Source organism: Drosophila kikkawai, chromosome 3R (assembly GCF_030179895.1).
Source record: "Drosophila kikkawai strain 14028-0561.14 chromosome 3R, DkikHiC1v2, whole genome shotgun sequence".
Taxonomy (NCBI): domain Eukaryota; kingdom Metazoa; phylum Arthropoda; class Insecta; order Diptera; family Drosophilidae; genus Drosophila; species Drosophila kikkawai.
Window position 1 is genome coordinate 24,820,696 of NC_091731.1, and position 13,570 is coordinate 24,834,265.

The 13,570-nt window shown below is 45.9% G+C and overlaps 3 protein-coding genes across 3 annotated transcripts; all 3 read left to right on the top strand.

Moving 5' to 3' along the window:
- The first annotated feature begins 3,301 nt into the window (after positions 1-3,301).
- Osi8 (Osiris 8) lies at positions 3,302-4,535 on the top strand. Its single transcript, XM_017182292.2, has 2 exons — positions 3,302-3,881; positions 4,125-4,535. The coding sequence occupies exons 1-2, from the start codon at positions 3,420-3,422 to the stop codon at positions 4,476-4,478; spliced, it is 816 nt and encodes a 271-aa protein (XP_017037781.1). The 5' UTR covers positions 3,302-3,419; the 3' UTR covers positions 4,479-4,535.
- Positions 4,536-8,043: 3,508 nt separating this feature from the next.
- On the top strand, positions 8,044-9,961 carry Osi9 (DUF1676 domain-containing protein Osi9). The gene is made up of 3 exons (XM_017182275.2): positions 8,044-8,326; positions 8,395-8,650; positions 9,162-9,961. Exons 1-3 carry the CDS (start codon positions 8,192-8,194, stop codon positions 9,470-9,472), a joined length of 702 nt encoding a protein of 233 aa, XP_017037764.1. The 5' UTR covers positions 8,044-8,191; the 3' UTR covers positions 9,473-9,961.
- A 2,153-nt stretch (positions 9,962-12,114) lies between these two features.
- Positions 12,115-13,267, top strand: Osi10a (Osiris 10a). The gene is made up of 2 exons (XM_041774473.1): positions 12,115-12,583; positions 12,651-13,267. The coding sequence occupies exons 1-2, from the start codon at positions 12,115-12,117 to the stop codon at positions 13,265-13,267; spliced, it is 1,086 nt and encodes a 361-aa protein (XP_041630407.1).
- Positions 13,268-13,570: the final 303 nt, after the last annotated feature.

Genomic DNA, 13,570 nt, shown 5'->3' on the forward strand with positions numbered 1-13,570 from the left:
GGCGACGAAGACGACGAAAACTTGCCGTTGACAAGTCCATCTTTGGTCGAAATGCTTTCATTTCAAGTGAAATTGATTTGCGACCCAGTTGCCCCAGCGAATTTCCGAGATTCGCCCGTTAATAGGTGTAAATAATTATGAGTCCGACTCCGATTCCGACTCCGCTCTGGCTCTTACTCTGAATCTGGCCAAGACAGGTTAACAAAAATCCAATAAACTGCTGCCCGAAGCGTGCCCCGCTGGCTTCCGACAACAACGGCAGCAGCATGGGCAACAGCGCGGCAACCGACAGTGAAAGTAAACAGTTAGGAAACCGAGCCAGCAGTCCCCGAACCAAGCCACAGCGATTGCAGTGAAAAGTCTTAGAAATTGTGGCGCATGGCCAGGGCCAGCAGAGAAGAAACAAAACAACACAAAAACGTTTTCCAAGCCGCTCTAAATGTGGCTGCCAGCGAATGTTTGGGCGAAGACAAAAGACAAGTTAATGCGCATTAATGTTAACAACTCATTTGGGCAGCTGCCAAGCTTGAGCAAACATTGACTGACCACTGTCAGTCTCCCCGTTGTTCCCCAGACCGCTCACTTAATCAAAAGAAATTACAAACATTTTCGGGCTACGCTCTGCTGGAAATTATCTCAAAGGTGCCGCCCGGGGACGCCAAGTGTCAGTGGGAAATTAAAAAACGCTCATTTAGGGGATTTAAAGGGGATTAAGTTGGCTCTCAGCTCGCAGCTTCATATTTAAAGATTTAAATGGAATCTGAAATTTGAGTGTCTTCTTAAGCGAAGAGAAAATCTTCAGATTAAGCTTTACTTTTCAGAGACCAATATACATAAAAAATAAATTAAAAAGTAACATTTCGTATTTCGCTCACATGCTTGGCCAGTAAAAGTGAATTGAATGCAGAACATATTTCCTTTCCTTTTAGAAAGTACTTTCAATTTCACGCCATACCATAAATGTTTTTGAAAATTTTGTGAAACGAACACAGGCCACAGGTTATTGCCATAATTTCTTATGCATTAGCGGGACTCGAGGAAACAAAATGCTAATCAACATATTCGTTCTTGTAGATAAATAAAAATGTATTTTCTAGCCGTTATATGCCACACAAAATCAATTAACAAAATGGTCATGTTCTTTAGCGGCGCTCAGCCTATTTTCGTTTGAGATACATTTTATTTATGGCCGCTGGTAAACATAGTAGTATATGCAAATCGGCCGACTTAAACGAAAGCCTGAATCGGTGATTTGGAGCGAGCAACGGTTGTGCCGCTAGAGAAATGCCGAACTGGTGCAGCATCAACGCAGCCGTTGCACCACCACTGCACCGCCACCAATTTCACATTCTGAAAAACCAGATAAAAAACCACAAAATTTGCAATAATTCATAAGAAGAGTCGAGCTGGCGGCTGCGGGGGAATAAAAGTGCGAAGGAGATTCGTGCAGAGTGCCCAATTTGAAAGCAATTTCACTGTCAACGGATCGGAGCGAGGGGCCACGGCTCCGGGGGGAGGGGCTTCAAGTGGACGGGATGCCTGCAAGGGCGTCGTCGCCGCAGCCGTGTGCAGAATGTTCAGCGAAATGAAAACGAGTTTTGGTTCCGAAAGCGGGTCACCAGAACGTAGACAACGACTCGAGGCGGTCCCGAAGTCAAGTTGATTGCCGGCCTTGCTGCAGTGCGCTTTCCAGCACAGAGGCTTCCGAGCCAAACGTGCGGAAAAAAAGTAGCAAAAATGTACGTAAACGCCGAGCCAGAAAGCCCGCCCGACTAATAATATTATTAAATGCCGCTGCCATCATTTTCCGCTCCAGCACGTTTTTCCCACACTCGGCACACAAAGCACGCATCCAAATTTATGATTACACCAATTGTGGACGCAGCTTTGCTCAGCGAGCATTAAATCTACTACTAAGCGGTTTTATGAGCTTTCGTTGCCTTTGATTAATTGAAAGTTAATTGGCCGCAAGTTTTGGCCGCTCGAGCGTTTCCCCGTCACGCCTGATTTGCTTCTGCCACTAGCGCTGTTGCTGTTGCTAGTGCCGCCGCTGCTGCTGCTGCTGCTGCTGATGCTTCTGCTCTTGATGTGGCCATCGTTAGTGGTCAATATAAATTACGCTATCCAGTTAGCAACAATCCAGCGTAATTATTGAACGGCGGTTGCATCGGCCTAAGCGGTTATGTTGCACGTTGCATGAGGACTTTGATTATCAGTTCAATTTGCATCAGGCGAAGACCGCTTAATTGCTTTCAAAGCCGTTTGGTGGAACGATAAGCGGTTCGCCTATGTGTGTACTTAAGGTGTCTTAATTTGGAGGTGAAAATGCTCTAATTGAACGAAGCTAATAGTCGAATAAGTATAAATTATCCATGAAGTTTTCTGAACTCCAAAGAAACAGACGAGTGTCATAGTTTGCATCGCTATTCTTTAATTGTTTATAGTGAGACTTACCTTATTATTTACCTTATTATTTATTTATTTACGTAATATTTACTTAAACTAATAAATTAAAGATACAGTTGGTATATAAAAATATCTCAACATATTTATTTTTGAGGCACTAAAGCTATACAGATTATACAACCCTTTGATCTCCCCGGCTAAACAATTTTGTGTGTAAAACTACCGCCTGTTATCATTTCGTATTAACAGATCTGAGTTCACAAGCAATTGCTAACCAATTATCACTTCAATTAGGTGCAACGCCACCTGGAGATCGTTTCGCCAAACAGAAAAGAAAGTTTTCAAGCTTTCTTCGCCTTTCGTTGAGTGCCATCGAGTTCGTGTCTTAACTCATTCGTTTCGGTGGCAGTACTTTTTCCGGCAGCACCGCAAAGTATGCAACAAAAAATTGACTTGGCTAGGTGCATTTATAAAAAGAAAAGTTTTGACCAAATTAGGTGACGACAGCGAGTGAATCTGCACCAAAGACTGAAACAAAAACAACAACAAAAATGCCGAATATAGATACAGTTGCGGTCTAGTAAGCCAGTTGCCAAGACTGAGAAGAATGGCTTCGGCATTGGCAGTCACGCACGAGCTCAATAGCTTAGAACGAGCTAAAAAGCGGGAATAAAATTGCAAACGAAACTGCATTTCGGAGGCTTTCGCAGCGAAATCACGAAAGTGCAGCTCCACTGGCCAACAACATCTGGCTAATTGCCGTGATATTTAGACTAAGACAAAGTGTGTGTTTTGTGTTTTTTCAATTTCACGCGGCCGCCCGACATGCGATTTGGGCAGCCCGGGTATAAAATGCATACGATCCGGCGGCCAGCACTCAGTTGAGCACCCGAAGAGTAACGCCCGGCGTCTTTGCTCCAGTTTATGCCTCACCTCCAGAGCTGCCCAAGGACCATCTCATCCACATCATCCATCTCATCCAGCATCGCCGGCCAGCAGCGCACACTCCAGCCATGATCAAGTACGTGTGGCACGTGGCCGCCCTGATGATCGTCTTCTGTTGGCTGTCGAGTGCCAGGAGTGCCACCTACCAGCACCAGACCCTGAACAGCCTCAGTTCTGCGCCCAAGCCCCAGAACAGTGGCCCAGCAAGCGGCTCCACAGGCTTCTGGAAGGATATGTCGATGGTCTATCGCATCTACCAACAGTGCACGGGTGACAACATGTCCGTCTGCCTCAAGGTCAAGCTGCTGACGGGTCTGGAGAAGGCCTTTCGATCGGCCAAGACTCTCTCGCTCACAGATGGAATTCAGTTCGTGAGCTCCGGCGGAGAGAGTGAAGAGCCTAAGAGGGCGCCCATCAATGAACAGGATATAGAGGCGGTGCTGCCGAGGAGCGTGGACGCCAAGGAACAAGTGCTGAATAACATGATCATGAAGCGATTAAGCAAATTCCTTCAGGATCACACATTGCAGGTTAGTAACCAGCATAAGTACGGGATAACTTAACGAAAAATGTGTGTATATTTTTATGTAATAATATTAGATCTGAGAATTTTTTTTAACAACTAGAAAGTTCCGTTTTATCAGTTCTTAGGAATGTCAAATGCAAAAATTCACCATTCACCTTTACATAACTTTAATAAACGTGATTTATAAAAAGAATTTGACCCAGAAGTTTAAATACTAATGAAATTTAATGAATACTCTCTTCCAAAGGTGAAGTTCGACTCGGAAGATAACTCGGTAGAGGGTCGCAAGAAAAAGGAGAAGAAGCACGGCGCCATGATCATGATTCCCCTGCTGCTTGGCGGAACGATGGTGCCTCTGGCCTACGGAGCACTGGCCATGCTGGCAGGAAAGGCGCTGATCGTGTCCAAACTAGCCCTAGTGCTGGCCTCAATCATTGGCATCAAGAAGCTGCTGGCCGGAGGAGGCGGTGGCCAGCACAACTCCCACGAAGTGGTCGTGTCCTCGGGCAGCAACTCGGGATGGGGTCGGGACCTGGACACAGCCTACAGTGGCTGGAAGCCGGCAACCAAGGATTCGGCGGGCAGCGCCAAGAGCCTGTGAGCTCGCATTTGCATTTGAGAGAACGAGAAGATGGAAATTGGAATTGGAGAATGAATATTGGAGATTGATTATTGGAGATTGGAGCTTGGAGGAGTGAACCAAAGAAACGATCGCCGCACGAACTGTCTGACTAATGGCTAGTTTAATTTGCCTAATCGATCATTAATTTTACAAACTAAATGTGTGTGTTAGGTTTAAGTAAGCGTTAATTAAATATAGTAAATTCTGCTACACGAAGATCGTTTGAAGATGATTTATTTCTGTGGAATGGCCGCTCCCAGAACAAGAATTTATGATGACAATTACAGGTGTCATCGAAACGAGCTCACGTGCGTGCCAAAAACGGCACAAGAGCTGCTTCGCTTTCTACCAAAATTTAACTAAATGGGAATATTTATTGAAGTGTGCCTACAGATGTTGTCAAAATAATAGTGGCATAAGCGAAGGCTGCAATCCATTTTATGTAATAATGTATAAACATATATTGTACGTCGTTACTGAGCCACTTGGTCCTTTGAGGGGAATTTCGTTTTAATTTTAATTAAACACAACTGGCACACAATATTTCATTTAGCTTTTGCCTGCCCAGAGTCAAATGCAATATTCATAGATCAAACCTCAACACTTGCCAAGCTGCTCGGCTCTCTTTCTGGCCAGTCCATTGTTGTGGCTGTGGCCCACTCGGTATGCGACAATTTCACTTTTGGCCACTGCACGAAATATTAATGAGCTGCTCGGCGTAGAACATTGAACCGGGCTAACGACACTCCCAGGCCCTTGGTCGTGGGTGCCCTTTCCTGGGCACCGCACACCACTGACGTCATCCGGCTGGGACTTTCATTAATTGAAAATTACCCAAGCGCACTGGGGCAGCGGCATGTAAACACCGGGGTGGAGCTGCAAACTAAAGGCGGAGCTCAGCTGAAATCCGGAATTCCAGCCAAGCGGAATGAAAGTGAAACTTTGAAAAGGTGTCAATTTTGGAGATGCCACTGAAAAGGGTTGGGGCTGAGGCGCCGCAGCAGGGGGGAGTGTTTGCCTTGAATGTGAGATGCTCTAAGTTTGGCTTTATCCGCAGAGCGAATATTTCGCATGCCGATTGGGGTCAGCCGGCGAAAGGGACAGCACCAGCAGTTAACTTACAAATTAATTGTGCACACTCAATTAAGTGGAAGCAAGCGGATTTATGGAAAATATCCAGCTCATAAACTGCCAAATGGCACTGGTTAACTAGACTTGCCTTCAAATTAAAGCCCTATTACTCATCTCTCCGGGTAAGAGTTAAATTTACAAAGTATTATTGCAGAGCTCTCGACTATTTAAGTTTCTTGATTATTGCCACATTGCATCATAATGTGTGTGTGAAGAGAGCTTAAATTATATCAATGAAATACCTTTTTACTTTCATTTGAGTTTTACTTAAACAATTCGACGATTAACTGCCCTTTTCGAGGTATTGAACATATTTTTATAAATTTAAAAATATACCGTTGAGCCTAGCAAGGTTAAACATTTCAAGGAAATATCTTTACTGAGATCCTGGCTAATTTAGATAAATTATATCCGTAGAGTATTGAAGGGGCCATCAAGGAGACACACACATCACAGCGTGACAGTGGCAGCCACATCCATCTATGTCCACGTGCAAGGCATTTACATATTCCATCAACGGATTTTGGGCTCATGTTGCCGCTTCGGATAATCGTCTACGAAGCACCGCAGCGGCTTTGCATCTAGATGCGAGGGTTTTTGTTATATTTCTCTTGTTTATTTCTTCAGTTTTCTGCTTTCTGGCGTGTTTTCTTTGGGCAGCATGCAAATCTGCGGCTTAGCTTTCTTTCGGGGCACTTGTCTAATGCGTAAATTACCCGGCAAACGATGAGCCGATGGAACGAGAAGCGGCCAAGACGTGTGGCAATTTTCGAGTGCTGCGAATTAAAGCGACATAATGCCAATGAAACTCTCGTGTTCGAGTATAGCTGCCGTGTCGCTGTGGCTGTGTCTGTGCCTGAGCCGCTGTCGACGATTGGATTGGCATACAAAACTGCAGATACATTATGCGAGATGCTTGCTGGAGGCAAAAACAAACACATAAATAAAAAGCAAAATTAAAGTGAAATTTTTTCCACCAACAGAGGCCGCAGCCGCCACCGCACCGCTAACAAACTAGTTAATTTTCTATTTTACTCCAATTCAAGTGGCGGTTTGCTTTCGACCATCGGCCGCCATCTTAAATGGTGCTCTTGATTAACCACCCACCGCCCACCCCGTCACGTGTGCGAGTGTGACGACGGTGTGGCGGTGTGGCGGTGTGACGGCGTGACGGCGTGAAGTGTGTGTGAGCAGATGCAATTTGAAATGGAACCACTGGACTTTCTGCTGCACCCGAGATTTGCTTAGTGCTAAAAGTATGCCATCATTGGGTGGCGCCTCTAAAGAATACTTAGTTCTTCAGCCAAAATTAACGAGTTATAAACTCCTTTATTGACAGTAATCTTTTAAGTATCTGTCTTAATATATAAATGATTCTTGAGGTAGGTTATTATTTCATGATTTTACTAACTCAAAGTAAACAAGAATTTCAAATAGACATTAAATGCAATTCAGGATAATATATATAACGTACTATGATAATTCTAAAAAATATATTAGTAATGTAATAAGGTTAACAAATATTTCAATGGACAGTCCCAGGAGATTTTAATTTTGTTACATATTTTGTAGTCCAAATTATAATAAATTTTCTTTAATGGAACAGTTGCGATTTTCTGTTAAATATGTTGCAGTTCTCTATATCCTCTTCTGGCTTGAATCCTATTTAAATTATAGATTTGCCAGCAATGTGATTTAATAAATATAGATTATTTCTTATATAATTTAAGTAAGTTCTAAAATTATATGCAAATGTATACTCGTATTGAGTTAATTCTGGGTATTATGATTAAGTGCTAATTATTAGGGAGTTTTTTGTAAGATTTCGATTTACGACGCCTGCCCAGAGGCTGGGTGATGATGTATTGCCACTGCACAATTAGCCTTCTCGCATTGGCCAGCAGCAAACAGCTAACTGCCGCTTGAGTGTGTTGACAAACAACAACTGTTAGCCTGTTAGCCAGCCAGCTCTGCCGGCTTCTGCGGCGACTGAGACTGCTCACGCACACCTGTAACCGTACCTGTCCAGGTAACTCTCTGCCCCGACTGCTGCTGCGGCCACTCCGAGGCGAAGTTGGACTTGGACTCGCACACTGGGGACTTCGGCTGCAACCCGGCCGATGCCTGGGGCCCGGCCGATGCGCCTCATCGTCTTCACACTCGTGGTGGTGTTTATTTAAATTCTAAGCTCGGCTACTGTTTCTGGACTGCGGCCGGAGGAGAGGCGGTGGGATCTGTGGGATCAGTTGCGGAGCGTTAAAGCGACAACGGCGTGGTTGTCGTATGCGACTATAGTCGTTGCCGCTGCCGTTGTCGTCGCTGCTGACCGACCGGCGCTGCTGCCGCTCTGCTGGCCGGGAATAAAACTCGATCCGCGTGCGTCTTCTAGCCACAGTTATCCGGTTGCCTTCTGACCGACAGATCGAACACGCCAATCGAGCGCAGTGCACTCAATCAAGTGAACAGACATCCCGCATCGCCAGGAAGTGGCAGGATACCTCCGATACATCCGATCCAGTGTTTTGTGCTTGTGGATATATAACCAACCAACCGACGAAATCATGTTTAAGTTTGTGTGCCTGTTCGCGCTGATTGCCTCCACGGCAGCGGCCGCCTCGGAGGCCGACAGCCTGCTGACCAGCGCCCTGAAGATGGTCAAGGACTGCGGCGAGCGCTCTATGGTCTTGTGCATGAAGGTAATGTTCGAAGCAACCCATTAGCCCACAAGGCCCAATAATATCAATGTCCAATCCCAAACCCAAAGGAGCGTGCCCTGCACTACTTCGACACCGAGAACGGAGATGTGCGGCTAACCGAGGGCATTGCCCTGGTAAAAACCGATGACATCCCAGTGGGTCGATCCCTGAACGATGTGCAGCTGCCGGAGGAGGTAGAGGCCCGCGAGGCCGAGGTGGATTCCCTGCTGGTGGAGCGAGTGGCTCGCTTCTTCGGCACCCACACGCTGCAGTTCAAGGTGCCCAAGGACTCCATCCAGGACATGCAGCGTGCCCTCGAGGAATGTGAGTATCCAGCAGATCCCACATAAATTACTCATCTGTCTCGGCCGACTCGACTCAGTGACAACTTGTTGCCAATGTTGCCAATTTGGGTTAGTAATGCAAGCGACCAGTTCGGGCAGATGGCTCCAGCTTGCGAGCACTGGCTCCCGCCACAGCTCCAGTGGAAATCCTGTTTTCACTGTTAAGTTGATGCCATATCGAGGTCATCCTGTAGCGGTGCATTGGCAGCTGGTTATCTGGTTATCCGCCAGATAGTTGGCTATTAATTGCACTTTAGTCAGCCAGTTAGCTAGGCTTACTTTCTTTTTGTGTGAGCCGCACCGAGCCGGTGGCTGCAATTTCCGATTTCTAAACGCAGCCACATAGAAAGCGGTCGATCCTGTTCGCCAGCTAATTATCTGTGCTCCAGTTGCTAATGAGCGGTCGGCTTTGATCCAGCGAAAGTAATGCGCAAATGCTAATCTGTCCAACTCACACAAATCCCCTTCCCATCCATCCGTCTGTCTTTCAGCCCGTGGCAAGAAGAAGGAGAAGAAGAAGTACCTGATGCCGCTGCTGATGCTCTTCAAGCTGAAAATGGCCGCCCTCCTGCCGCTGGCCATTGGCTTCCTGGCCCTGATCTCCTTCAAGGCCCTGGTGATCGGCAAGATCGCCCTGCTGCTGTCCGGCATCATCGGTCTGAAGAAGCTGCTGGAGTCTAAGAAGGAGAACTACGAGGTGGTGGCGCATCCGCACTACGAGCACGAGCACAGCTACGGGCGCTCGCTGCAGCAGGACGATTCGCAGGCCCAGCAGCTGGCCTACGCGGCGTACAAGCAATAAGCCAAAAATCGCAGAACGCCGAATGCTGAGGCAACCATCAGTGCAATACTCGGAGGGCCGTCTAATTTATTCTATTTATTTAATTTATTTGTATAGCATATGTAGTTCATGCCAGGCTTACACACATAAGGCGCCATCAAAAGAACAAATGAAAATGAAAACCGAAAACGGAACTTGACCCCACAACCCGTAGCAACTAAGTATGAGAGACAAAAATCACGGGGCGGAGCGGGGGTTGGCCTTGCATTGCTTAATCTTAAATCTTAAACGTAATGACTGCCACTTTTGTATTAATGCTCAGAGCTTTACTATTGACTTTACGCTTAACTTAACTCAACTCAACTCTAAAGCCAAACTAAACTAAACTAAACTAAAACTAAACTGCTTAACTTTGCGCCGCTGCTAGGCGCAGGCCAACGCCCCTCGCCACGCCCCTTCCCCACAGACACACGAATCAAATCAAATCTAATAAAATGAAATAAAAGAAATGCCGCATTTATCTCAAACTCGAACCCGACTCCGATCTTTTGCTGTTCCAACCATGAAATATCACTCATACGCCGCGTATGCGTCGCACTGGCGAAATGCTTTCACTCTTTCACCGAAACGTAGAATAAGGCGAACGAGGCTAGCGATATCAATTGCATGTGCGACACACAAAATCACAGAGCAGTGGATTTCACTTGCGCCAGCCAGGCGTGGAGAAGCCTCAGCTCCAGCCGAAGCTATAGCCTCGGTCAGTTATCGCTGGGCTGTATCCGATGTCGCTCCAGAAAATGCACAGGCACACTCGCACACACAGACACACTCCGCCGGCAGGCAGGCAGGCAAGCAGGCCCACATCTCGGGAAAATCTAATGAAAGTTGCGACCTGCTTTTCATTTTTGCATTCGCAGTGCAACACGTACGCCCAGTAATTCCAATTCCCCCCCACAAATTGGGTGTGTGGATGGATGCGAACGTGAAGTCGTGCTCCAGACTTGGGAGCACGCCCCGCAGCTGCAATTTATGGCCGTTGGCACTCGGCATTCGGCATATAAATGGCCAAAACCGACAAAACGGTCAAAATGGCCAAAAGGTCTGATGAACGCCTCGTATATCTTTTTTTTTTTTTGTTCCTTTTTTTGTGTAACTATTTGTAAACAACTGCAGGCAACTGGCCGTGAATTTCAAGTATCGGCGGTGAAAGTGTTTATTAATACAATTTCTTTTTTTGTCGCGGCACTTGCAATTGGAAATTTATTGACTGGCGGCCATTGAGCGGACTCACACTCCAGCTTGTAGCCATTATCTTATTAGTTTTAATATTAATAACTTATTTACTACGATAAATACTTAAGTAAAACATTTTTAAAATTAAAATGTAAGTAAAACTAAAACTAAATTAAACGAAAAGTTATTTGCTTAACTCTGGATCTACCTCTTAACTCTCAACTCAGAAAATATTTAAGATTCCTTAATAAATAAAGATTACATTTGCGCTTTTTTCGTAAACTTTTACAAAATTACAAAAGTTTTTGTTTAGAACCGCACACAGATTAAACAGTAATTCCGATGCCAAAAATCCTTGAAGTTTGTAAAGGTGGTTTAAATGCTTTACGAGGAGTGCCATTTTCTTGGAAGTTTACCCCCTCTCGCCGCCTGTCTGCTCCGTTTCGTTAGCGAAATAGGCGAGTTCTTCGGGGTGTTAAGGTGTCAGAGGCTACCTTTGGGGAATATTCAAATTTCTCCTTCCGCAAAGACCGTGAAAAACCTAACTGATGTTGTTATTTCAGGGAAATACCGTGACGTGCTGGCATCACCAAACTTGAATTTTAACTTTTACTGGCGCTGCCTGAAAGTAGGCAAACGTTTCCCAAAGCAAACTCGAGGGAATTATGTCACAAACTCTTTATACTCTTTAGCTTGGGGTTATTATGAGTTCTACATCGCTGTGGAAAAGGCTTAGCAAGATATAAGTAGTTTATACATTTCCTTATTTAAAAATAACAGACTTAGAAGCCTTTTTTTAAATGCATGCCTCCACATAATGTTTAATAAAAACTTAAAGAAATAAACGCCAAATGTGGAATTGTACAATTCCCAGTGAGGTATCTCTGCTTCGATTTAAGCTAGCCCCCTTTTCTGCTTGTTTGTTTCCATAATTGACTTGCAGCTATTTTCCAGCTTGGCTGTGTAAACGATGGAACATTTCTGTTAATTCTCTAAGCATCTCCGTTTATTTAATTGACCGGCATTAGCAATGGTAATTGCAGATTTTCCGAGGGTCCAAGCGAATGGTGGCGCCCGCTTGGGTTTCATAATTTCTGTGGAATAACAATAACCCATTGCATAATGGTCGAGATGTGCGAAAAATTGGCCACAAGTCGACGCAGCTTTGGGTCGTGTGCACTGACCATGACCATGCCGGCTAAAGCAGTAGCAACATTGTTAAGAGCAAGAAGGCGGAGAGCGTCCGAGCGCCACTTGGCGTTGATGTAAAGCTATTTCCGTTATTGGGCCATGTGCAAAAAGCTGCGAGTTACCGGATTGGGAGCAGATTTGGCCAAAACTGAGTTGATTATTGTATAACAAGATGAAGGTATAAAACGCAGGGGTCAGTTGGCCAGCGGGCTCAGTAGAGGTCCAAGCACTTGACCAACATGTCGCCACTAGACTCGCTTCTCCTCCTAATCAGCCTCCTACAACTGAGATCCGCGGTTGCCAGTGACTTTTCCGCAATGAGTGCCGAGTTCAAACAGTGTGTTCGCGGTGCCCAGCAGCCCAAGCTGGGTGAGTGTCTCGGCCGATCCGCCCTGAACTTCATCCAGCGATTGGATGAGAGCGATAATGTCAGATTCGTGGAGGATTTCGTGACGGTGAAGAGCGAGGCGCCGGCGGTGAGATCGCTGGCCAATGTTCTCGACACAGACCCTGTGGACTTTCGTGGAATTTTGGAGAATGCCGGTGCCGTGATGGGCCAGCGGAGTCTAGAGTGGCACATGGACGGATTGTACCCGGGCTTAATGTTCAAAATCGGGCCCACGGCGGATGCGAATAGTGTGGCTGAGTTCGTGCTCGATGGAGCAGGGCAAGGGGAGCGGCAGTTTAACTTTGAAGAACCAACGACGGGTAATGACAAAATATATTATTAAGAAATACATGTACGGGTTTAAAAATATTTTTAATATTTTTTCAGGCCGACTCCTGGTCAAGCAATATATGCTTCCATTTCTCCTAGGCTTGAAGTTCAACCTGGTGGCCCTGGTTCCCCTGCTCTTTGCAGGCATCTGTCTGCTACTCAAGAAGTCATTATTTTTAGTCAAGTTGGCGATATATGTGAGCAGCTTTCTAGGACTAGGTGGAGTAATGGGCTCCTTGGGTGGTTTGGCTGTCGGCGGGCTGGGAGGCGGTAGTTTCGGTAGCTTTGGCGGCTCCAACTTTGGCTTTGGTGGCGGCTTCCATGGCCACCGACCGGTGGGTCATTTTCCGGGAAAAACCACAGTTTTTGGTCAAGGGGATGAGTTGCATCATCAATACGATGTGCACGAGGCGTCGCCGTACCGTCGCACCGAACGTAAAGTTCGATTTGAGCAACCGCGAGTCGCAGAAGCGCCGGCCCAAACACCTACTGTCCATAAGCCCGCCCATAAACCACCAACCGAAGACCGATTCTATGACTTTGAAAACCAACGAAGGCCCAGCAACAAACTACACGCAGCCAGCTTGGAGCAGGAGGGAGATCTTCTGATGCGAAACTTTCAGGATGCCAGTGGCATGAAGGGCTGGCAGGCGGTGGACGTGAGGTCCCTTTAGGGCTGACCGTATTCACACTCGTAGAAAAAATAATTGAGTCACAAGAACTAGAAAATATAGAATTATTTATAAGCAAACACTACTGCGAATCACTACTCAAACCAAAGCACATTGATACATATTTCGAGGTCTGATTATGGCAAACGAACTCTTATGAAGGAGGCTGGCTCTCTTCGGAAGCAATAGTAGGATCAAAACCCCTTACTGTCCCTGAAACAGGTTAAAACCGTATGCTCCAAGGCAGGTTTTAAGAAGATCTTTTTCTATAAGACTTAGCAACTTAGCCTTTTATGTGAAATAATA